Source organism: Mesoplodon densirostris, chromosome 19 (genome assembly GCF_025265405.1).
Source record: "Mesoplodon densirostris isolate mMesDen1 chromosome 19, mMesDen1 primary haplotype, whole genome shotgun sequence".
Taxonomy (NCBI): domain Eukaryota; kingdom Metazoa; phylum Chordata; class Mammalia; order Artiodactyla; family Ziphiidae; genus Mesoplodon; species Mesoplodon densirostris.
In genome coordinates, this window is record NC_082679.1 from 4,269,974 (window position 1) to 4,293,970 (window position 23,997).

A 23,997-nucleotide genomic window follows, 5' to 3' on the forward strand; every position below is an offset into this window, starting at 1 on the left:
CTCAGAGGGGTCTCTATTTCCTTCTCCCACTTTTGGAAAATCCACAAATACCCCAAGTGGGAAAGAGGGTGCAGAGTGAAGACCCCACTGGACAAAGAGTCATTCCCCCAAGACCAGAGGACCCCAACCCCAAGGCAGACATCTCGGGGCTTCCCTGAGTCCACTGGGCACAAAGTCAAGTAGAAAAGAAAAATTGTTCGTGATCCCTTTTCCTAGCACTTATCTCACTTTATAATTACACATTCATTAGTGTGATTATGTGATTAATATCTGTTTCCATCACCAGACTGTCAGCCCAGCAGGGGTCCCTATACACTCTACTGTATAACCAGCCCAAAGTGCCACTCAATAAATAATAGTGCCAGCAAGACTGATGGAGTTAGGACCCTGTGCCAGACAGTCCTCCAGGGGCTTTGCAGGGATTATTGCAGCGTTCACTCCTCACAGGGACTCTAGGAGGTAAGCGCTGCAATGAGCATGAGGAAACAGAGAGGGTAAGCAAGTTGTTCAAGCTGTGAAAAGGGGGGGCCAGGGTTTCATACCAGACAGTCCGGGTCCGGAGCCCACATTCTCAACCACAGCCGGACACTTCTCCTGCCCCTTGAATCAGAAGCGAATGCACATCCCCAGCTCTCCGCTCAGTATCCTTAGCATGATGCTGAGTTCAGTGCATAAAGAAGTAAAGAGAATGTCCTGCCAGAGTGCCCCACTGAATCTAAGATGGGGTGCAGCCTCAGCTAATCAAGAAAGGGTTACCCCACACCTCCTGGATGACAAATGATCTCCTCGTGGAGGAAGCTGCTTCCAACCCTGGGACAAGTCATAATTACGTTATAAATGTTATAAGACTTATGTAGTATAATATGCTGTATAAATATCATGTTTTATATATATAAGTATTATATTTACATAACAGGTTATATTGTATAAATATCATGTTACATATATATTATATTTATATAATAAGTTATATAAATATCATGTTATATATGTATTATATTATTTATATGTTATATTGTATAAATATTATATTACATCAGTGTAATCCTATGAATGCTCTATTTATATAATATGACAGAATACTAATATATTTTATATAAAGATTATAATATATGTTATGATTATATAATATATAGTTGTATTTATAATTAGAGAAACATGTGAATATATTAATATATTATAATATCCATAATATCAATATAATAATCTGTTTATTATGATGTAATCATGTATTATATATAATATTATATAGAATTTTATATTAAAATATAGTATATTCTGTTAGAATTTTATAATATAAATCTTCTATTTTATTAAATATATGAATTTTACAATATTACATATATTAATTTAATTTATAGTAAATATTTAAAATTATATATATTTTATATAATATATATTAATTATATATATTATATATGTAATATATAATATATATAATCACACATATATAATATATAATATATATAATTAATATATATATTAATTATATATATTATATGTATTATATATATTATATATGTGATATATATAATTACACATATAATTTATAATTAAATACAGAAGCATTTAAGAGAATCACACTCACAATATTTGCATTCATAAGATGGCACATATTCCATATTTTAAATATTTTTAAACGTTTAAGAGACTTTGGCCTTTGAGATCAGCTTCAGCAATTCCTATCTAATTGGAGAATTCATTCGAGTTGTGATTTTTGAGGTGAAATACATACACTGGTCTTCATGAGAGGAGGCTGGGCCCTTGGGCTGAAGGATTTCAACCCTTGACACCAGGTCTGCATGGCCTGGTCACTGTTAGTTATGGTTGAACAGCTTCTACCAATATTCTGTTCATAATGATCCGTATATCCTCTAAGATGATGTACACTTCCTCTATGGCAAGTCCTGAGTCCTCCTCAGAATTTCCTTTCACGTGCATATTCCTACCAACAGTCTTGTCGAGGCAATCATGGCTGTTTCTAGCATGCACCTCAAAACACCTCCAGCTTCTAACCATTCCCTAATTCCAAAGCCACTTCTACATTTTTAGGTATTTGTTACAGCAGAAGCCCACTTCCAGGGACTAACAGGTGTATCAGCTTGCTAGGGCTGCCCTAACAAAGTACCACAGACTGGGGGACTTAAACAACAGAAATGCACTGTCTCACGGTTCTGGAGGCTGGAAGTCCAAGATCACGGTGTCTGCAGGGCTGGTTCCTTCTGGGGGCTGCAAGGGAGAATCTGTTCTAGGCACCTCTCCTTGGCTTGTAGATGGTCATCTTCTCCCTGCGTCTCTTCACCTCATCTTCCCTCTGCATGTATCAGTGTCCTAATCTCTCCATATAAGGACACCAGTCCTACTGGATTAGGGCCCACCCTAATGGCCTCATTTTCACTTGGTCACATCTGCCAAGACCCTATCTGCAAATGAAGTCAATTATGAGGTCCTGGTGGTTAGGACCCCAACATATACTTTCAGGAGGGACCCCTTCAACCCATAACACTGTTGAGTTTTTTGTCACTCTCTATGGGTTCATTGACATGTGACTTTGGGGCTGACAAGTAGCATGCAGTGGGCTTCTGGAGAGCACAGGTGACCCCTTTTCTCTACCCTGGAGTGCACAAATCACATCACAACGGACTCCAAATCAAAGTTGTTAAATTTCCAAACCTTTAATCCCAAATCAGATCACAGTGAGGTCAGACCTAGAGATTCTCTCCTCCCCCATTCCCCTGTTTCCCTGGAGGAAGTCTCTCCCACAAGCGAATACATGCAAATCTGTGGAACAAATAGATCCAACTCCCTCCCAAGACACCCTGACCTCACCCCCCCACCCCCTAATTACCCCATCAGGTCCACACCAGCCTTCCCTGGGGACCCTCGTTTGCAAAAATCCTCTCCCCATCCCACTTCTAAGCAACCCAAATTCAGCCCCCGAGAAAAACATATTTACAGAGAAAAAAGATGAGAGCGTGAGGGGCAGTTCTGTGCAAACAGCATGGACCCCCAGAGCAGGGAGAACACAGTTTCTCTAGGACATGCGGCAAAAGATTCTGAGGGGCACAATGGAGAAAGGAGAAGGGTTTGGGAGTTGCTTAGAGAAAGCACAACGGTGGCCCTAGGTGGCCCTGTGTCCCCACTTGGGACAGAGGGAGCCCCAGGGCCAGGGAGGCAGGGTGAGCAGGAGAAAGAAGCCACTCCCCAGGATCAGGACCAGGCCGGCCCCCAAGCCACAGCCCAGAGACCAGGAGTATTCATAGGTCAGGGCCGGGGACGGGGGAGGCTCAGGGCTAACTCTCTGCAGCAAGGCTTGCACGGAATGGCGGAACACCTCCAGGCTGACCAGAAGCAGCAGGCCTGTGGGGAGAGGAGAACAGATGTGGCCCTCAGGCCCCTGGGGTCCCCAACGGAGGTCTGAGCCTCTCCCCCAGTATACCCCATCACATGCTTACTCAGACAAGAAACCTGGGAGACCCCCTAGTGATAGGAACAGAGTAAAGGGACAAAGTAGGTGATTACATAGTTAATCCCACTAGGGGACTGTAAGTAAAGAAAAAAAAGCATGGGAGACCCCTGTAAGTTAATGATCACTCAAGAAAGCAGGTTCGCTTAGCAACACAACCATGCAACAGAAGCCTGAGACATGCCCCCAGACAATGAAACAATGGTGGAATAAGACCCACATCCTGCCCAGAGAGCTCAGGAAGTTAATGATTCCTAAGGTAACACTCCTCTGCGCACACTAAAAACAAAAATATAAGGAAAAGTTGACATTATGCTGAAAGCCGAGATGATTCATCTATGTTACCGCCTTTCTGCTCACTTCCATTGTGCCATGACAGTCCCAGTTTGACCACGTTGGGACAAGAAAACTCTCCCGCCTGACTTGGAGGAGGAGCTGATGATGGAAGCTTGACGTCTACTCAAGAATGAGGAAGAAGGTGGTCTTCTCCCCCTCCCCACTTTCCTTTGATTATAAAACTGTAGCCCACTAAGTTCTCGGCGTGGCACCCTCTAGCTCACCCGCTTGTAAGGTGCACAAGCATCTTATTCTAATAAATCACTTCTTATCTATCACTTGGCCTCTCGCTGAATTCTTTCTGTGCTGAGACATAAAGAACCGGAGCTCTTTGGAGACCCCCGAGATGCATTTCTGCAGTTTCACTAGCACCCCCTCAACAACTGCTTATTAAGCACCTACTCTATAGCAGGCACAATTTTAGACGGTGGAGAGAAAGAAAGAACAAGACACAAATTCATAGAGACAGAAAGTAGAAGGTGGGTGCAGGGGTGGGGAGGAGGAATGGGGAGTTGGTGTTTAATGGGGGTGGAGTTTTAATTGGTGAAGATGCAAAAGTTCTGGAGATGGATGGTGGTGATGGCTGCACAACTGCGTGAATGGACTTAACGCCACAGAAGTGGACACTTACAAATGGTTCAAATGGTAAGTTTTATGTTAATGTGTCTTGCACCACTTAAAAAAAGAACAAAGCAAACCAAGGAATCAAGAATCACAAAAGTCAAATTAAGACTCCATTGAGACTTCAGTAAAGAGGGATGATGGAATCTAAGTTGAAACCATAGAAGCAGAGAGGAGAATGGTGGCTGCCAGGGACTGAGCGGAGGGGAAAATGGGGAGATGCTGGTCAAAGGGCACAAACTTCCAGTTTGAAGAGGAATAAATTCTGGAGATCTAATGTACAGCATGGTGACTATAGTTAATAATACAGTATACATAAAATTTGCTAAGAGAGTAGATCTTAAACGTTCTCACTGCAAAAAACAAGTTACTATGTGAGGTGATGAATGTGTTAACTTGTTTGATTGTGTTGATCACCTCATGATGTATATCAAAATATATCAAAACATCAAGTTGTTGGGGACTTCCCTAGCGGTCTAGTGATTCGGACTCAGCACTTTCACTGCCATGGCCCAGGTTCAATCCCTGTTCAGGGAACTGAGATCCTGCAAATTGTATACCTTATATACAATTGTGTATACATATATATATATATATATATATATATATACACACATATGTGTGTGTGTGTATATATATATATATACACACACAATTTATACTTGTCAATCATATCCCAATAAAGTTGAAAAGAAAAAGGAGTGATGGTGGATTACAAAATGAAAAGAAAATCAGTCAAGTAATGCAATTTGATTAAAGAAAAAAAAGGAACAAGACAGACCAAAGAACCCTAACCTGACAGACCTATGTTCTACTTGGAGGAGACAAATGGTAAACAAATAAACCAAGGCTTGCAAAGCTCATATGACTCCAGGAGACAGTGAGAAAGTACAAACAAGTGAGCAGGCAGGTGCGGTGGGGACAATGACAAAGCGTAGCCCAAACCCGGCTTCAGCCAACTGCAGCCCATCAGAAACGGCGACTTAGTAGACCAGATCTTCTGATTTTTCAAGAACAGCTAGCATTTTTTTAAATGATCATGATTTTTACGGGAATTCACCCAATCTTTAAATATCGGCTCAGAGATCTCTTTAGACACTGCCTGCCAAACAAAGCACATTTATGGGCCGTCGCTGGCCTGCGGGCGACCAGGTTGTAACTGCCAAAGTAAACACATGAGAAGACAGGATAATTTCAGACAGTGATGCACGCTAGGAAGAAGATAAAAACAGAGTGATGGGAAGGGCCATGACATCCAGGGGTGGGGCTGGGACTTTACATGGTGTCATAAGAAAAGCCATTGGAGCTGAGACCCAAATGGACGAAAAGAAGCCAGCCATGCACAAAACAGCAATGGCTATTCTGGGCAGTAGGAATGGCTGGTGCAAAGGCTTTGCAGTAGGGTGGAGTAGAGTGTGTTAGAGGGAAAAAAAGAAAAGTCAGGGCAGCAGAGCAAAGAGGATGGGGGAGGGGAGGGTGGTGGGCAGTGGAAGTACAGAGGTGGGCAGAGTAAGACCACATAGGACCCTCCAATGGTCACACATGGCTCATGCATCCTGACTGCCTCCCCTCTCAGACTCCAGAGTCTGACTTCAACCTTGATCTCTGACCTTCCTCCCTACACTCCCAGTTCCCCCATGGCTTTGTTTTTTAACTTTTTTTAAAAAATTAATTTATTTTATTTTATTTATTTTTAATTTTTGGCTGCGTTGGGTCTTCGTTGCAGTGCGCGGGCTTCTCATTGTGGTGGCTTCTCATTGCGGAGCACGGGCTCTAGGCGTGCGGGCTTCAGTAGTTGTGGCTTGCAGGCTCAGTAGTTGTGGCGCACAGGCTTAGTTGCTCTGAGGCATGTGGGATCTTCCCGGACCAGGGATTGAACCTGTGTCCCCTGCATTGGCAGGCGGATTCTTAACCACTGTGCCACCGGGGAAGCCCTCCCCCATGGTTTTACGTCAGGGGCCTGGAGAATACAGCCTGGAGTCTGCATAACATGGCTCAATGGTCCCTTTGTGATCCCTTCTTGACCTCATGCAGGTCAGCATCAGGGCACTGGAGGTGGAAAAGCATCTGGACGAGGGAGAGACACCATCCAGTCTCCTTCATTCCACTGCTAATTCATGCATTCTCTCATTCAGTCAATAGATCTTAACTGAACTCTCATTATAAATTACATATAAAATACAAGAACAAAACTAGGGACTTCCCTGGCGGTCCAGTGGTTAAGACTCCGTGCTCCCAATGCAGGGGGCACGGGTTCGATCCCTGATCGGGGAACTAAGATCCTTCATGTCACACAGCGCGGCCCAGAAAAAAAAAAAAAAATAACGAAGGGGCTGTCCTCCTGGAAGTTCACCCCAAAAGGGGAGATGGACAAAAATCAGGTAAATGTATTGATGTGGGTTGAGCTGCATACCCCCCAAAGTTCACACACTGGGGTCCTGCTCCCCAGTGCCTTGGAATATGACTATATTCGGAGTTAGGGTCTTTTAAGGGGTAATTCACTTACAATGAGGTCATTATCCAGTATGTCTGGTGCCCTTATAAGAAGAGGAGATTGGGACACAGACAAGCATGGGGAAGGACCATGTGAGGACACTGGGAGAAGACAGCCATCTACATGCCAAGGAGATTGGCCTCAGAAGGAACCGAACCTGCTGACATGTTGATCTCGGACTTCCAGCCTCCAGAACTGTGAGAAAATACATTTCTGGTGTGTAAGGCACCCAGTCTGTGGTACTTTGTTCTGGCAGCCCTAGCAAACAAAGGCATACATAAATGCATAAGTTCAGGCAGTGATCAATTCTACGAAGAAAAATAAGGCAAGGTAGGGACACAGCAGGGAAGAGGTCTACTTTAGACAAGGTGGCCAACAATGGTCTTTCTGAGGAGGTGACATATGATCAGCGACTGAAATGATCTGCAGAAATGAGACATGGGAAGAGCTGGCGGAAGAGCATTCCAGGCTGAGGGGACAGCAGTGCAAAATGCTCTGTGGAGGGAATGAACTTGGAGGGTCTGAGAACAGCAAAGAGGTTAATATGGACAGAACAGAGATAACAAATGGTAAGAGGTGAAGTCTGACGTAGCCAGGAGCCACACCACATAAGACCTCGGAGCCACGTTATTCTAGTGGTAGAAATTCATCCATGGCTTTTGACCTAGGTAGGAACCACACTATGATTTATGGTTTTAAAATGTCACTAATTCCAGGGCTTCCCTGGTGGCGCAGTGGTTGAGAGTCCGCCTGCCAATGCAGGGGACGCAGGTTCGTGTCCCGGTCCGGGAAGATCCCACATGCCGCGGAGCGGCTGGGCCCGTGAGCCATGGCCGCTGAGCCTGCGCGTCCGGAGCCTGTGCTCCGCAACGGGAGAGGCCACAGCAGTGAGAGGCCCGCGTACCGCAAAAAAAAAAAAAAAAAAAAAAAAAAAAAAAGTCACTAACTCCAAAACAAGAGGCAGGTAGGATTTGACCATGGGCTGTAGTTTGTGGAGCTCTGGCCTTGACACACTAGCTTTGCAACAAGAATCTAACCAAATGCTCCCACACCTCACCTCTTCCACTAGACCTTATGAATAGGTATTATTATTAGCCCCACTTTACAGATGGGAAAATTGAAGCCTAGAAAAGAGCCATGTGGGTTCGAGCCCAGACAGGTCTACTCCAAGACTCTTCTCTTAGGCACGTCACTTTACCTTCTCCCTGATCGAACCTGACTTCCCTCGAATGAACTAGAAGGGCCCACGTGACCTGGCCCCTGCCTGTTTCTTCAGCCTCCTCTCAAGGTGCCCTTCCCATCCTACAGCAGTGTGGAGTAGGACTTCTTTCAGGACTTTATTTTTGTTTTATTTTATTTTTATTTTTTGGCTGCACCACGTGGCATGTGGGATCTCAGTCCCCCGGACCAGGGATTGAACCTGAGCCTCCTGCAGTGAAAGCACGGCGGCCTAACCACTGGAGCGCCAGGGAAGTCCCATTCAGGACTTTAAATGCACCAAATTTGTTCAAGCCTGGAGACCTCTGTGCTGCTTGGAATAACTGACTGCTTACCCTCCCTGAGCCCACCTTACACATCCTCATTCTCTACAGAATTCCTTACTTGAATTACACTTCTTCTGAGAAGGCTTCCCTGACCACCACCAGTCAAGTCTCTGTTGGGTCTCCCTGTAATACATTTTCATTAGACTCTTTACTTTTCATTTATAGCATTTACCACAATTGGTAATTGTTAACATATATTAATTTATATGAGTATTATTTATTTGCCTAATTTCTATCTCCTCCCTGGGTTGGAATTTGGGACTCCAACCCAGATCTTTTGATTCCCTGTTGATTTCCTGGTTTGTCTTTTTTTTTTTGGTGGTACGCGGGCCTCTCCCTGTTGCGGCCTCTCCCGTTGCAGAGCACAGGCTCCGGACGCGCAGGCTCCGCGGCCATGGCTCACGGGCCCAGCCGCTCCGCGGCATGTGGGATCTTCCCGGACCGGGGCACGAACCCGTGTCCCCTGCATCGGCAAGCGGACTCTCAACCACTGCGCCACCAGGGAAGCCCCTGGTCTGTCTTTTAAACCAGTATCCTCCTTACTCTCCATGCTCCAGCCTCACTGGCTTTCTTTCAGGACTCGAAATTCATCGAACTCTTTCTAGCTTGGTTACCCATGCTCTGATGTTTTAAGTATCATCTCCTCAGAGAGGCTTTCTCTAACTCTGCTTTAAACGAAGTGCCCTCATTATGCATTCTCACAGAACTCTACTTTTACTTCATAGCACTTACTGCAGTTTGTAATTGTGGGATGACCTGTTTCATTTCTCTGTCCTTAACCAGATGATAATCTCACGAAGGGCGGACACCTTTCTAATGAATAAATGAAAGACAGGGAATGACTGAATTTCTCCCTTTATTTAGGAAGCTCTCTAAGGCACAAAACAATAACAAGAATGTGATTACTAATAATTTCGACTCGAGCGTGCCCTTGACCATTCGTATCTCCCTGTCTCCTTTATTTTTGGTTTTGTTTTGGCCGTGCGGAGCTCGTAGGATCTTAGTTCCCCAGCCAGGGATTGAACCCATGCCCTCTGCATTGAACCCATGCCCTCTGCAGTGAAAGCACAGAGTCCTAACCATTGGACCGCCAGGGACCTCCCTTGACTCACCTTGCACCAAGCCTCTACTTCACTTGTTAACTAAGGTTACCACGTACATTTGCGCAAACTTTGCTCTATGCTCTGATCTTCATTCTGTTCGTTCATCTTCTTTTAAACTTGCCAAGTCTTTTACAGACTACATATATGCTATTCCATCACCACTATTACCATATCAAGGGCATCACCACCATCACCATCATCACCACCATCACCACCATCACCACCATCACCACCATCACCACCATCACCATCATCACCACCATCACCACCATCACCACCATCACCATCATCACCACCATCACCACCATCACCACCATCACCACCATCACCATCATCACCACCATCACCATCATCACCACCATCACCACCATCACCACCATCACCACCATCACCACCATCACCACCATCACCATCATCACCACCATCACCACCATCACCACCATCACCACCATCACCACCATCACCACCATCACCATCATCACCACCATCACCACCATCACCACCATCACCATCATCACCACCATCACCACCATCACCACCATCACCACCATCACCACCATCACCACCAGGACAACACGCATCACCAACATGGCCACCACTACCGTCAACTCCATATTCTGACTGGATAATTTCTGCTCCTCCTTCGATATCAGCTTAAGTATCACTTTCTCAGGAAGTTTCTCTGACAAGCAACCCAACCCCAGTGTGTACCCCTTATATGCTTTATCATAACTCTCATCACAATTATAGTTGGATTATATGTGTAACTGTTGGTTACTGTTTATCTCTGTCAGAATCTAGGCTCTATGAGGGCAGACACAGTGTCTGTCTTATTAATCTTATATCTCCAGCCCTTGGCTCAGTGCCTGGAACATAGTAGGTGCTCAGTAGATACACGAAAGATAAATAAATGAAGCTTATATAGTTAATGACTTATCTATCCACCTTAGAAAACATTTGATCCAATGAGGGCTACATTTCACAAGATGCAGAATTTTTTTGGACCCCCAACTCCAAAAATGCAACAGTTCTTGCAGACTCCAGGTCCAAATCTAAAAGAGTGTTTGGAGAACCTTCAATTCCCAGCCAACAACAGCGCTTGGACCATCCTCCTATTTGAGCCTACTATAGGCCTTGTGCTTCCCAGCATGCAATGGTACTTAGAGACCTTCCTCAACCTGACAGCATACAACAGCGCATGGGGACCTCCCTCAACGTCCAGCTTGCAACAGTGCTTGGGGACCCTAGATTCCAATCTAAAGAAGTCTTTGGAGACTCCCCAGTTCCCAGTCAGCAACAGAACTTAGAACTCTCCCATCTTTGAGACTTCTATAGCCTTTGAGCTTCCGCCAATTCCCAGCGAACAACAGTGCTTGGAGACCCAACCTCTCAGCCTACAACGGGGCTTGGAGACTTCCCTCGACCTCCCAGCATGCAACAGTGCTTGGAAACCCAACTTCCCAGCATGCAACAGTGCTTGGAGACCTGACCTCCCAACATGCAATGGTGTTTGGAGACCCGACCTCCCAGCATGCAATGTCCTCAGTCTGCAGGCTCTCAACCCTCACCTGAGAGGCCAAAGCAGATGGCTCCCACCCGGAGCAGGAACTCTGCACCTTTGCTGAGCACCATGATGACACAGAGGCACCCCAGGGCCATGACTGCCAGGCCTAGCACTGCTATCACCGCAGCTGCCAGATTTACCTCTGTGAGGAGGGGAAGGGGAAGTAGAGAACAGAGGATGTAGGAAGTAGAGAGAATTCCCATATAGGGACCCAGAAGATCCAGGACTAGAGAAGAAGTTTCAAGGAGAAGATCATCCAGTTCAATGTTTTATTTATACTGTTGAAGGAAGAACTAAGACTCAGAAAGGGTCAGTTAATTGCTTAAGGTCACAGAGCAAAGAAAGGACACAGCCAGGATTAGAAGGGGATGGGAACTACCAAGTAGTACTTATGATCTGGTCACCATTTGTTTACCGGTGAGGAAACTGAGGCAGTGGGGTGTGTGGGAGACAACAGAGAAGGTGGTACATTACAGCGGAATGACCCAAGTCAGAACTCTCCCCAGCTACTTTCTAGCTGGAAGATTCTGGTAAAGTCACTGAACCTCTCTGAACCTCAGTTTCCTCCTCTGGAAAATCAAGATCAAAATCTCTACGTGACTGCTGTGAGGATTAGAAATCACATATGTAATGTACCCAGTGCACCACCTGGCACACAGCACTTGTTCCATATGTGTGCCCTGTGATTATTTTGCTATCCTAGGGGAGCACAGCGACCTGCCCAAGCTCACTTAGCACCAAGATAAGAAAGAAAGGTGTGGAGAGGGTAAGTAGGTCCTCCATAACGAGTCCTCCACTGTTTATGGAGGACCTACTATGTGCCAGGCACCACACTGTATGTTTTAGCTGCATCGTTTCATTAAATCCTTACAAAGACCAGATAAGGTTCATGACATACCACAGTTCTTTTACTAGTGGGGATATTGACATACTGACCGCAATTCCTTTACTGGTGGGGATACTGACATACTGGGGTGATGGAGAGACTGTGGTTAGAGTAGAAAGGGTAAAGTCTTAAAAGTTTTATTGTCCAGTATGGTAGACACTAGCCACGGAGGGTCTTTTCATTTTAACTGGATTTAAATTGAACAAAATTTAAAACTCAGTGTCTTAGGCACACCGGCCACACGTGGCCAGTGGCTACCATATCGGTCAGTGCAGATACAGAACATTCCCATTCTCATGGAATATTTTATTGAAGAGCACTACTTTAGAGTTGGAATGATTTGGGTTCGAAACCTGCCTCTGCCTCTGTCACTTCCTGGGGAAATAAATTAAACCATTTATGGACTTGTGTTTTCTCATCTGGAAGATTAAGATAAAGCTCCTGCCCTGCAGGGTCATGGTAAGGACTGGAACTCTTATAAATGAAACACCCAGCGCTGCGTTTAGCATGTGGGAGATGCACACTTGTGAGATGTTAACGTACTATCCACAGAGAGGGGCTGGGACTTGCCCAAAGTAACACGGCATGAAGCAGAGCTGAGGCAGGAATGCTGGACACAGGGCTCTGGAGAACCACCTCTCTCCAAAGAGGAGACCTCCCCAGGATTTAGGAGCTTGTGCCCATCCTGCGGCAAAGCAGAGAAGAGGACAGTGCTATCAAGAACCCCTCTGGGATTCATGGATACGAACTACTATACATAAAATAGATAAGCAGCAAGGACTTACTGTAGAGCACAGGGAATTATAATCAATACCTTTTAATAAACTATAATGGAATATAATCTGAAAAAAATAACTGAATCACTTTGCTGTATACCTGAAACTAACACAATATTGGAAATAACTATACTTCAATTTACAAAAAAGAAAAAGAAAGAAAAGAAATCCTTTAGTGTGGTCAGCATATCCCCTCCACCAGGCGAAAAGTTCTTACCTTTCTTTGTGGTTCTCTGGAAGATGTGAGCATCCTCTCCCGTGGTGAAGAATTTAAAATAAGTGCAGTTTGCTTCTGTGGCAGCAGGAGAGAGAAAAAGAGAGGTAATGACATGGAGGCCCCTAGTGTAAGCTCAGGGCTGGACATTTAACATAGCTCACAATAACCTAGAAATATGAAATTAGCATCCCTGATAGACAGAGAGAAATCATGCTCAGAGAAGTAAAACCACCTGCTATCACAGGAGCTGGGATTCCAATCCAGAGCTTTGAGGTCCAGATCTGCGGCCTTGAGTGGGCTATTGACCTCTCTGAGCTTCCAATTCTTCCTGTATAAAGTGAGTTAACAGTCTCTTTCCTGGCTCTGTCATATGAGTTTGTGTAGGGTCCAGTGAGATTAGAAATGGATAATCACTTTATTATAATCACCCCAAGATCCAGGCAGAAGGCTAACAGACTCAGAAGAGATTCTTATCTCAGAAAGGATTCATGTCCAGACTACACAAAGAACTCTTGCAGATCAGCAAGAAAAGAGAGATAACCCAATTGAAAAATGGGCAAAGGATATGAATAGTCAATTCATAGAAGAGGAGGCGTGGATTACTCATAAGTACGTGAAGAGATGCTCCACCTCACCAGGGATCACAGAAATGCAGCTTAAATCAGCAGGGAGATGGCACTTTAGATCAGTTAGATTGGCAAATATTAAAAGGATAATATCAAGCATTGGAAAGATAAGAGGAAACAGCTGGGCGTGTAAATGGGTACTAGTCTTTTTGGAAAGCACTCTGACATACTTTATGAAGTGAAGTATGTTTATGCCTATAACCCAACAGTTTCACTTCTAGGTATACGTTCAGAAAAAAACCACGTGCAGGAACATATATGGGTGGCATAATGTTCATTGCAACACTATTTATAATAATATAAGGAGTTGGGGGGACTTCCCTGGTGGTCCAGTGGTTAGGACTCTGTGCTTCCACTGCAGGGGGCACAGGTTCGATCCCTGGTCCGGGAACTAAGATCCCGAATGCCACATGGCACAGCCAAAAATAAATAAATAGATAAACAGGGAGTTGGAATCAACCTAGGTGCCCCTCTCTATTGGAATAGACAAGTAAATGTGATGGATGCTTCCTGGGCAAGTCTCTGCAGCACACAGTAGCCACAAACTAGACTAACAGAAAGCAGCACGGAGAGATTTGAGAAACAGCATTGAGCAAAAAAATCAAAAGTAGGAAAAAATCTACAGCACGATGTCATTTATGGAAATTAAAATACATACATATATAAAAACACTATTTTTCTAAGTTAAAATACATATCCATGGATGCATATCAAATGCATTAAAGAGATGAGTTAGGAAAGAATGGAAAAAAAGAATAAGAAGTAAAATAAAGCACAAGAAGGAGCTGGCAAAGGCTGGTAATGATTTTGTGGCATAAACTGAAAAGTATGATTCATCCAAATTTGTGTACTTGAAGTTCAAGAAACCCCACACTAAAAAAAAAAAAAAAAAAAAGGCGTTTTCTAAATTGCATTTTAAGGCCAGAACTTCCACAGAATTCACCTATTCCAACTTTCTCATTCCACAGACGGGGAAACTGAGGAGAGAACAGAGGGAAAGGGAGGAGAGAGGTCGAGAATAAGAGGGGTATAAGAAATAGGAGACAGGTCAGGTGGTCTGGGGAAGTGGAAAGGAACTTTCCGAATTGAAGGGGGCTGCTGAGGGACAAGAGATAAACCCGAGTCAGGTGAGGTGGTGTGGGACACTCCACCTGGTACTCTCAAGGAAAGAAAAGGGCATGAGTTGTCCTTGCAGGAGCTGTGGGAAATGTGAATCCTGACCCTGCAGCAGCAAAAAATAAAGGGTGCTTCATGCAGCAGAACAAACGGTGAGGATGCTATCTGCCACAAGTCGGTGGGGGGAAAGCGGTCTTCCTCTACAAGGGAAATGGGAAGTCTCAACTAGAGAATAAGAAGGTGTGGTACATCTTTCTGAGAGAGTATGGGGTGTCTGGCATCCCATTTTGGCTACTAATGATTTAGGCCATCTTGTCTCTGACCCCAGAGGATATGGCATATCCCATTTGGAAAAGAGTAGGATATGGGTCACCCCGCTTTGGGATGCCCTTTGATGGGCCATGGGATGTGTGGGATATTTCTAAAATCTTGAAATTTGTGAGATGTCCTCTGAAGGGTCAGGATTGTGGGATGATGGTGATGGTCCTTTAAGGAGACTGAAGCTCTTTCTGACCATTAGGGAGACATCAAGGGATGTGAGGGACCCCATATTATGCAGTTAGGTGGGGCGGGACAGCCCCCCCAGTGCAGTGAGGACCTTTGGGACATATTTATGGACTAGCGAGATGCAATATAGTGTCGCTGTTAAGAACAGAGATGACCAGCAACCCTCCTACACTGTTGGTGGGAATGTGAATTGGTACAGCCACTACAGAGAACAGTATGGAGGTTCCTTAGAAAACTAAAAATAGAGCCCCCACATGACCCAGTAATCCCACTCCTGGGCATATATCCAGAGAAAACCATAATTCAAAAAGATACATGCACCCCAATGTTCGTCGCAGCACTGTTTACAATCGTCAGGACGTGGAAGCAACCTAAATGTCTGTCAACAGAGGAATGGATAAAGAAGATGTGGTACATATAGACAATGGAATATTACTCAGCCATAAAAAAGAACAAAATAATGCCATTTGCAGCAACATGGATGGACCTAGAGACTGTCATACTGAATGAAATAAGTCAAACACAGAAAGACAAATATCATATGATATAGCTTATACGTGGAATCTAAAAAAAGGGTACAAATGAACTTATTTACAAAACAGAAGTAGAGTCACAGATGTAGAAAACAACCTTATGGTAACCAGGGGATAAGGGGGGTAGGGATAAACTGGGATATACACACTACTATATATAAGATAAATAACTAATAAGAACCTACTGTACAGCACAGGGAACTCTACTCAATACTCTGTAATGGCCTATATGGGAAAAGAATCTAAAAAAAGAGTGGATATATGTATATGTATAACTGATTCACTTTGCTGTACACCTGAAACTAACACAACATTGTAAATCAACTATACTCCAATACACTTAAAAACATTTTTTTTAATTAAAAAAGAAAAAAAAAGAAAGAAAGAACGGAGATGACCAGGGTTCAAACCCCATATGACTAGACTGGGTGCATAGACTCTGACATTTATATTTCTTGCTCCTAATTTTGGGGATGATAATAACTACTCATAGGGTTGCTATGAGGATTGACGAGTTCATGCAAGTGAAATACTTAGAACAGAGCCGGGCACTACATTAGCATCTAATATTTCTTATTGCCAGACCATCCCATTTCTCAAAAATTTGGGAACTTCCTGCTTGAGGCTCTGAGGGGTAAGAATTAGCCGGTCTGCAAGCTGAGTGGGTGGTACCTCAGATAACAAGGGTGCTTGGCATCCCACTTTGCTATCAAGGGCTTGGAACATCCTTATTTGGACCCTAGGGATGTAAGAGATCACATCTGGAAAAGTGAAGGAGGAGGGAAATCCCATCTGGAGCCCAGAGGGATAGGAGAGCTTCTTTGAGGGGTACTGAGATTATAGGACATCCTTTGGAGAGGAAAGAGTGTTGCAGATGCCATACGGGTGATCAAGCATGCAACATCCTAAATGGGCTCTGAGGGGTGTCAGATAGTTTCCTGGGGTCAGTAGAGGCGGAGTGAGATCCCATTCCCGTTCCCTAGGGGTATAGGATGTCTCTCTGGTATAAGTTTAGGGCATGGTGTGGCCTGCCTGGGAGAGTGAGAGGTACAGGATAGCTCTCTGGCATGGGTAGGGGTGAAACAGCCACTCTGTAGGGAAGTGAGGGGTGTCGGGGTGCCTGGAAGAGAAAATGAGAAGGACTGGAGTGTCCAGTCGGGGAATTTGAGGTGAAATGGGTAGGAAATGAAGATTTTCCAGGAAGCACAAGGTCTGCCCTGGGATGTTGGGAGGTGTATGGTGAGAGCTGTGTGGTGGAATCGGCAGGAGGGAAGAGCATAGATGGCACTTTGGGGTGGGCATCTAGGTGATCTTTCTCCCCAGGGCCCACAGGATGGGGGTGCAGGCTGTCTCCAGTGTGGGAAGAGCAAGCTGACACCAGGAACCCAGAGTCCTTCTCTAAGGGTGCAGGCTGTCTCAGGGGCGCGAACGTTTCTGGGAGACAAAGGCTGTCTGAGGGCACCAGCTGTGTCCGGAGTCATCGGCTGGGTCCGGGGGCACAGGCTGTGTGCAGAGGCACAAGGTTTCTCTAGGAACATGGGCTTGCTGGGGGTACAGGCTGGTCTGGGGACACAGAAATGTCTGGGATCACACGCTGTGCTGGGAGCATAGGAGCTCTGGAGGTCATAGGACAGTTTGAGGGCACCGGCTGGTCTGGAGGTACAGGCTGGTCTAGGAGCACAGACGGGTTTGGGGGAACAGGCTGCTCTGGGGGCAGAGGCTGGTCTAGAGGTACAGACTGGCCTGGAGGTGCAGGCTAGTTTGGGGTACAGACTCCCTCTCTGCACAGTTTGTGCCTGGGGCAGAGGCTGTCCCCGGAGCACAGGTGGATGTGGGTAGGGGTGCATTCTGAGGGTGCAAGCTCTCTCCCCTCGGGGCTCAGGCACGGGTTTCTCAGACACGGGATACAAGCCCTGCGCGGGGGCGGCGGCCTCTCACCTCCGGGCAGCTCCGCTGGGCCGCAGGTGTCTCTGCCCGCGGGCACGTCCACCTGCCACAGTCGCTTGGTGCACATCTTCCAGAGCCCCAGGTGGGCAGCATCACAGACGGCACTGCCGTTGTCCCTGTAGGTGTTGAGTTCCACCCAGAACTCGGTGCCCACGGCCAGCACGGCCAGCGTGGCACCCACGGAGGTCAGGAGCAGCGCCAGCTTGATCTTCCCCTCGTGCTCAGGGGCCATCCCGGCCTGGCGCGCCCCGCGAGCTCGCCGGCGGCCCTCCTCGTGCATGAAGAAGTTGGACCACATCATCGTCCTCGTCGCAGGCGACAGGGCCCAGGTGCGGAGGAGGAAGAGCTGAGGCGGGCTCCTGAGGGGTGGGGGTGGGGAGGGGAGCGCCTGGGGTCTTGAAGCAGGGGAGGGGCTGTTTCCACTGGTCTGTGAAATGGGAAGATCTGAATCCTCCCTGGAAGCTCAAATGAGGAAATCGAGGTCACTTCTGGGACCTAGATCCTCTGCCGGGAACCCTCTGAGGTTCAGAGAAGAGCCTGGGGTACCCACAGAAGCTCAGCAAAGAAGATGAGACTAGAGATAACGCTAGGTTCCCCCAGCCTCACGGCTAGAACCTGGGTACCCAGGAGGGGGGCCTGAGAGCTCCAGAAGCAGGAGAACTGAGTGTCAGCTGAAGCTCTGAGGGGCTGCTCTGGGGTCCCCTCTGGAGGGAATCACCAAAGGGAAGCTGTGTTTCCTTGGGGGGAGGGAATCCGAGCTTCCCACTAGGGCTCAAAGTTTGGGGTACACAGGATGGGGAGCTGAGGTCCTCTCTGTGTTTGAGAGGAGATGCTTCCTGGCTTCTTTGGGGCTCAGAGTCTGGAGAAGAAGTTGGGTCCCCCTGGGGCTCAGAAGAGGAAAACTTGGGGTGCAGGGAGTTCAGAAGGGGGTCAGAATGACTTCGGAGTCTCAGAGAGGCAGTAGGGTTCCCCCAACTTTCACAGGGGGGACAAGCAGAGTCCTGGCTGGGGTTCAGAGACAGGAAGCTGGGCACCTGCTGGAATTCAGGAAGAGGGGAGGGGGTGGTCTCCCTGGACATTCAGAGAAGAGACCAGACAAGGTCTGCCCTAGGGGCTGAGAGAAAGGGGCTGGGGGACACCCCCAAGGCTCAGGAGGGGGACGTGGGGTCCCTGCTGGGGCTCAGATGAAGGGGCTGTGGTCCTCACTGCGGCTCAGAAAATGGGGACCAAGTCCCCTCACGCGGTTCAAAGGACAACTGGGACCCGGAAGGGACTCGGTGTCCCTTTGGGATCACTCGGCTCCCCCTCCCCCGGGCTCCCAGGGCCGGCCGGGTCGGGACGGCTCCAGGCTCAGCTCCAGGCCAGGCGCCTCCCTCAGGCCTCCCACCCCCGTCTCCTGGGTAGGGACCCCTCTCGCTCTCCTGCCTCTGCGCGGCACCGACCCCAGCTCCGCGATGCCTCCGAGCCGTCGGTTCTGCACGCCACAGCCCGCTCCGCCCGCCGGCCCGGCAGCTCCGCTCACTCCCAGCCTCGCCCCTTTCCGCCCACCCCCTTCACCATCGCCGGCTATTTCGGGCTCGACCCGTAAATAACACCCACACCTGTTGCCGCCGCCTGTTGCCATAGGATCCCGGGTATTTTAAGGGAACGAGGGGCGGGGAGAAGGACGGCTGCCCGGGGAGGAGGGGCTGGGGGCCAGGTCCTGACCCGCTGGAGACCGAGAGGACTTTTACTTCCTTAAGGGGCGAGGGCGGGAGCGGAGGGTCCCATCTCCCAGCTGGCGGGAGAGGGGGCAGGGCGGGGAACCAGGAGTGTTGGTCCGGAGCAGGCCTGGCTGGGAACCCGAACTGCTCGGTCCAGGGGAAGAGGGGCAGGGAGGCAGGACTCCTGGGTATGAGGGAGGAGAAAGCTGGGCCCGGGGGTCTTGGGTCCCTGAAAGAGAAGAAACTGGGGACTTTAACTCGTGAGACTGGAGGGAGGGGGCTGGAGGCCTGGACCCCTGGGTCTGAGGGAGGAGGGGCTGGGGGCCTGGACCCCTCGTCTGAGGAGAAGACTGGGGCCCAAATCCCTTGCATCTTGAAGGATGGAAAGAGAGTCCCGGGCTGGGGTCCTCAGCTCCCCAGGAGGTAGAAAGGGCAGGCCTCAGGGAGAAGCTGGTGTCAGCTGGGCGTGGGAACCAGAGCCACAGTCCTCTTCATCGAGTTTATTAGACGGGGCACCCCCGGGGGACCTTCCATGCAGTTTCAGCTCCCCCAGGGACAGGGACGGGGACAGCCGTATGGAATGGCAGCAGGGCCTGATCTTTACCCCTTCACTCCCTCCCTTAGCCCCTCTGCGATGGCCCGGGGGGGACCCACCTTTCACCAACTCCTTTGCCCATGGTTGACTGCTCCAGCCGGCCCGGTGCATCCTAACCCTCTCTGTCCACCGGCCGCCCTGTGCTGCTTCCGTTGGAGCATGCATTGCCCTGGGATGTGATTGTGATTGTGTACATCTGTGTCTGGCTCTCCCATCAGCCTCTGGCAGGGCTCGGGTGCAAGAGAACCCCATCTCATTGTCCTCAGCACCACCCAGCCCAAAATGCGTACACAGGAGGCCTTAGGAAGTGTGCGTAGGTGATCTGCATGAATGAATGAATGAATGAGCAAATGGATGGATGGATGAAGGGAGATGGTGACACACAGGCATCCCCTCCCAAGAGAGGGAAGGGCCCCCCTTCAGAGCACACCTCCCCCTGCATTCCGATTGGCCGCACTGCCTGTCTTCAGATCTCAGTTCCCAGCTCTGAGATTGCAAGGCCTGGGGCTGGAAGGCCTCAGGGACGATTTCTTAAATGAATGAGTGAAACCTGTTCTCTCCTTCACCTCACCGGGTATTCCCAGGCCTTGGCAGGACTCAGAGGGGAATCTGAGAAAGTGCCTGGTGCTGGCAGCAACGGGAGAAGGGAGTTGGGCTGGGTGACATCCACCAGCGTCTCCAATCTGAGAAATCAGACACCTTCCTGCTGCAGTACCTCTGCCCTGCCTCCTGAATCCATCTTCCCCTCCCGGCCCTGGGCCTCCCCATCTTTCTCAGTCTTGCCTGCTGTAACGGCTCTCTCCTTTCGGGGGTTCTTTTTCTTTCTTCCATCTCCCTGTCTGCCAGCCTTCCTTTCTCTCCTTTCACAGAAAGGGTATGAACTTTCTTTGGTGGGAAAGTTCTTGTCACTTTCATACCAAAAGGATGGCTTGGCCTCCCTTTCCCTCCACCTCCCCTCCCACAATCTCTTCCTTCCACTCACTCAGGCAAAACTCCAATCCCTACCGCTGCACGGCGATGACCTCGAGTCAGGGTCGTGTTATCTAACCCGTGGCTACTTTGCTCCACGGATCCTTTTCTGGTTCTCAGCACTGGTCTCTGCCTACTTCGTGGTCACTCCTTGTCCCCTTAACGACATCTTCCTCCCCGCCCCCTACCATGCAGATGTCCCTGAGGCTCTGGCCGGGTTCTGTCAACCACACTCATCTCCTAGGTCACCTCATCCAGTCCTGAGGCTTTAACTATGCCGTCTCCTATATGCGGGCATTTCCAAAACTTGTATTTCCAACCACGACCTCTCCCCCAAGCTCCAGTCTCACATATCCAACTGGCTACCTGATACCCCAGCTTGGATTTCTCACAGGCCTCTCTAACTTGTCATGGCCCAAAGAGGATGCTTGACCCCTCCCACCTGATCCCTTCCTCCAGTGACCCCTTTCCAGGCAACACATAGCACCACCCAACTTCACACAGTTAAAAGAGTTTTCCTCTTCTCTCTCTTTGGTTTTTCTTTCCCTCCTCTGTTACATCCAGTTCGCCACCACCACGGGCTTTGCCTCCAAAATCCCATTTCCTGTTCTTCCATTTTTCTCCACCCTCACCAGTTCCACATTGGTCCAGGCCTCAACTAGCCAAGGACGACAGCCTCTTAACTCCTTACTTCCACCTTCACTCCGAAATCTATTCTCAGCACAGCAACGCGGTTCTGCTATGTTGTTTTGTTTTTATAAATAAAAACAGGAGCATGTCATTCCTATGCCCATCCCACAGAGTCTAGAATAAAATTCCAATTTCTTCCCAGGGCTACAAGCCCCCACATGACAGGCCCCCAGCGCACGCTTCTGACCTCACCCCCAATTTTCTCATCCTGTTCATCTGCTCGCCATGGGGCCTCCTCAAAAATCGGCGACTCCTCAGGGCTTTTGTGCTCTCTCTGCTTGGCCAGAATGCTTGTCGAGTGCCTTTACTTCTCACAACCCACTGCTGTTACTGCTGCAGTGGGTTCTTCCTGAGCCTCCTCCCCTAAGGTTGCCACATTCTGCTTTGCTATTCCCCCACCCCATCCCCACCTGTGCTGTGTGGCTTGCGGGATCTCAGTTCCCCCCACCAGGGATTGAACCTGGCCATGGCAGTGAAAGCCTGGAATCCTAACCACTAGGCTACCAGGGAACTCTCTTTCCTGCTTCATTTGAAAAACACTTCTCTGCAACTGAAATTCTTATTGTTTATTGTTTGTCTCTCCTGTGAGTTCCAGGAGAGCAAAGCCTTGGCTATCTGTTCTACCACATTCCTTGCACCTAGACTGGTCTAGAACAGGTTGGGGCTCGATAATTTTCTTGAATACTGAAAACAAACAAAAGAAACAGATGGATCCTATACCCTGTGCGTGCTTCTGAGTCTCCACATTTCTTTCTGGGCACATCTCTGCATTTTTCTCTGCAGCTTTACCCCTCCATTTCTGTGTATATATATATTTGCATCTCTGAGACTTTTCTGGGGGTTTTTTTTGTGTTTTTTTTGCGGTATGCGGGCCTCTCACTGTTGTGGCCTCTCCCGCTGCGGAGCACAGGCTCCGGACGCGCAGGCCCAGCGGCCATGGCTCACGGGCCCAGCCGCTCTGCGGCATATGGGATCCTCCCAGACCGGGGCACGAACCCGCGTCCCCTGCATCGGCAGGCGGACTCAACCACTGCGCCACCAGGGAAGCCCGACTTCTCTGTTTTGACTTGTGTATCTTGGTGGCAGTCTCTCTCCTGTCCGTTTTCCTTTCCTTCCTGGATCACCTTCCTGCGCCTTTGACCTTTCCTTTTGTCCCTGGGACTCACCGAGTTTTGGTCTCGGTTGCCCTCATCGTTCCTCCACCTTCCCTCCTTCCCACCGCTCCCCCTTCTGCCCACCCTCCACCTCTTTCTTGCCTTGTGTTTGGCCTTTGGACTCTAGAACCCTCTACCCCGTAGCCCGCGCTGCCCCGTCTCCCACCACATTTGTCTCTCCCTGTCCTTCCCTCCATTATCAGCCCTACACTAAGTTCCCCTCTGTCCCGCTACTTGTATTCCTTTCCCTCTGTTGCCCAGCATCTCTTTCCAACATTGCCCCCATGGAATCCCTCCCTGGTCCCCTGCCCTCCAGTCTTCTAGTCCATCACAAGACCTGGCAGATGGGGGGCCTTGGGAAATCTTTGCTGAGCAAATGAAGGGAAACCCACTAAGCACTGTCCCTTGTGTCCTCAGTGACCTTCAAATCCATTCCCCCCGTCCCTCTACCCCCAGAGCCCTTTCCCAGCTCAACTGCCATCCTCTCTCATCTATCCCACAACACTGGCCTCCTGTCTAGCCCTTTCCCACGTCCCAGGTGTCTCCTTCTGACACCCACGTCTGATCCTGCTCTTCACCTGCTCCAAGCTCTCCCGTGTCTCCTGCTACCCTTAGAATAAAGTCCAACCTCCTCAGCCTGGAACTCTAGCATCCTTAGACTCTGGCTTCTAGCTGCTTCTCTGGTCTTATCTCCCACCCCTACGCTGACCTTCTGCATCCCCAAAGGATGAGCCCTGTCCCCAATACATCATATTCTTATATCCCCACCCCCCCAAGCCGACTCGAGTTGTTTTTTTCCCATGAAGGCTTTCCTCACCCCGTTCATCACTCATCCTTTTGAAACCCAGCCTGGGTCTAATGTTCTCCAGGAAGTTTCCCCAAGTACTACCCACTCTTGTCAGCTGGTCACTCTGTCTCTTCTTCTCTGGTCAAGCTGCCCATCCTGGTCCCTGTTACAGCACTGATCGCCCTGCCTGGAGTTCGGTTTTTGACTCTTCCTTGAGAGCACCAGTGGGGATCCTGATACTCATACACTGCCTGGTACATTAGCAGATGCTGAAAAACGTCAAGGAGTGAATGGCTGAATTTATGGATGAGTGAAACATGAATCTCTAAGTCCTAGTGTTTCTCCTGCACACCAGACACCATG

General features: G+C 48.3%; 1 protein-coding gene across 3 annotated transcripts; it reads right to left on the bottom strand.

The window, feature by feature from the left end:
* Positions 1-3,121: 3,121 nt before the first annotated feature.
* CACNG6 (calcium voltage-gated channel auxiliary subunit gamma 6) lies at positions 3,122-20,116 on the bottom strand. Of its 3 annotated transcripts, XM_060085340.1 has the most exons (5): positions 20,094-20,116; positions 17,728-18,095; positions 13,008-13,082; positions 11,133-11,270; positions 3,122-3,360 (listed from the first exon to the last, which is right to left on the bottom strand). In XM_060085340.1, exons 1-5 carry the CDS (start codon positions 20,114-20,116, stop codon positions 3,122-3,124), a joined length of 843 nt encoding a protein of 280 aa, XP_059941323.1. The 3 variants fall into 3 exon arrangements, with proteins under 3 accessions (XP_059941323.1, XP_059941324.1, XP_059941325.1); XM_060085341.1 differs by lacking the exons at positions 11,133-11,270; positions 20,094-20,116 and having other exon boundaries at positions 17,728-18,037; XM_060085342.1 differs by lacking the exons at positions 11,133-11,270; positions 13,008-13,082; positions 20,094-20,116 and having other exon boundaries at positions 17,728-18,037.
* Between the last annotated feature and the right edge of the window lie 3,881 nt (positions 20,117-23,997).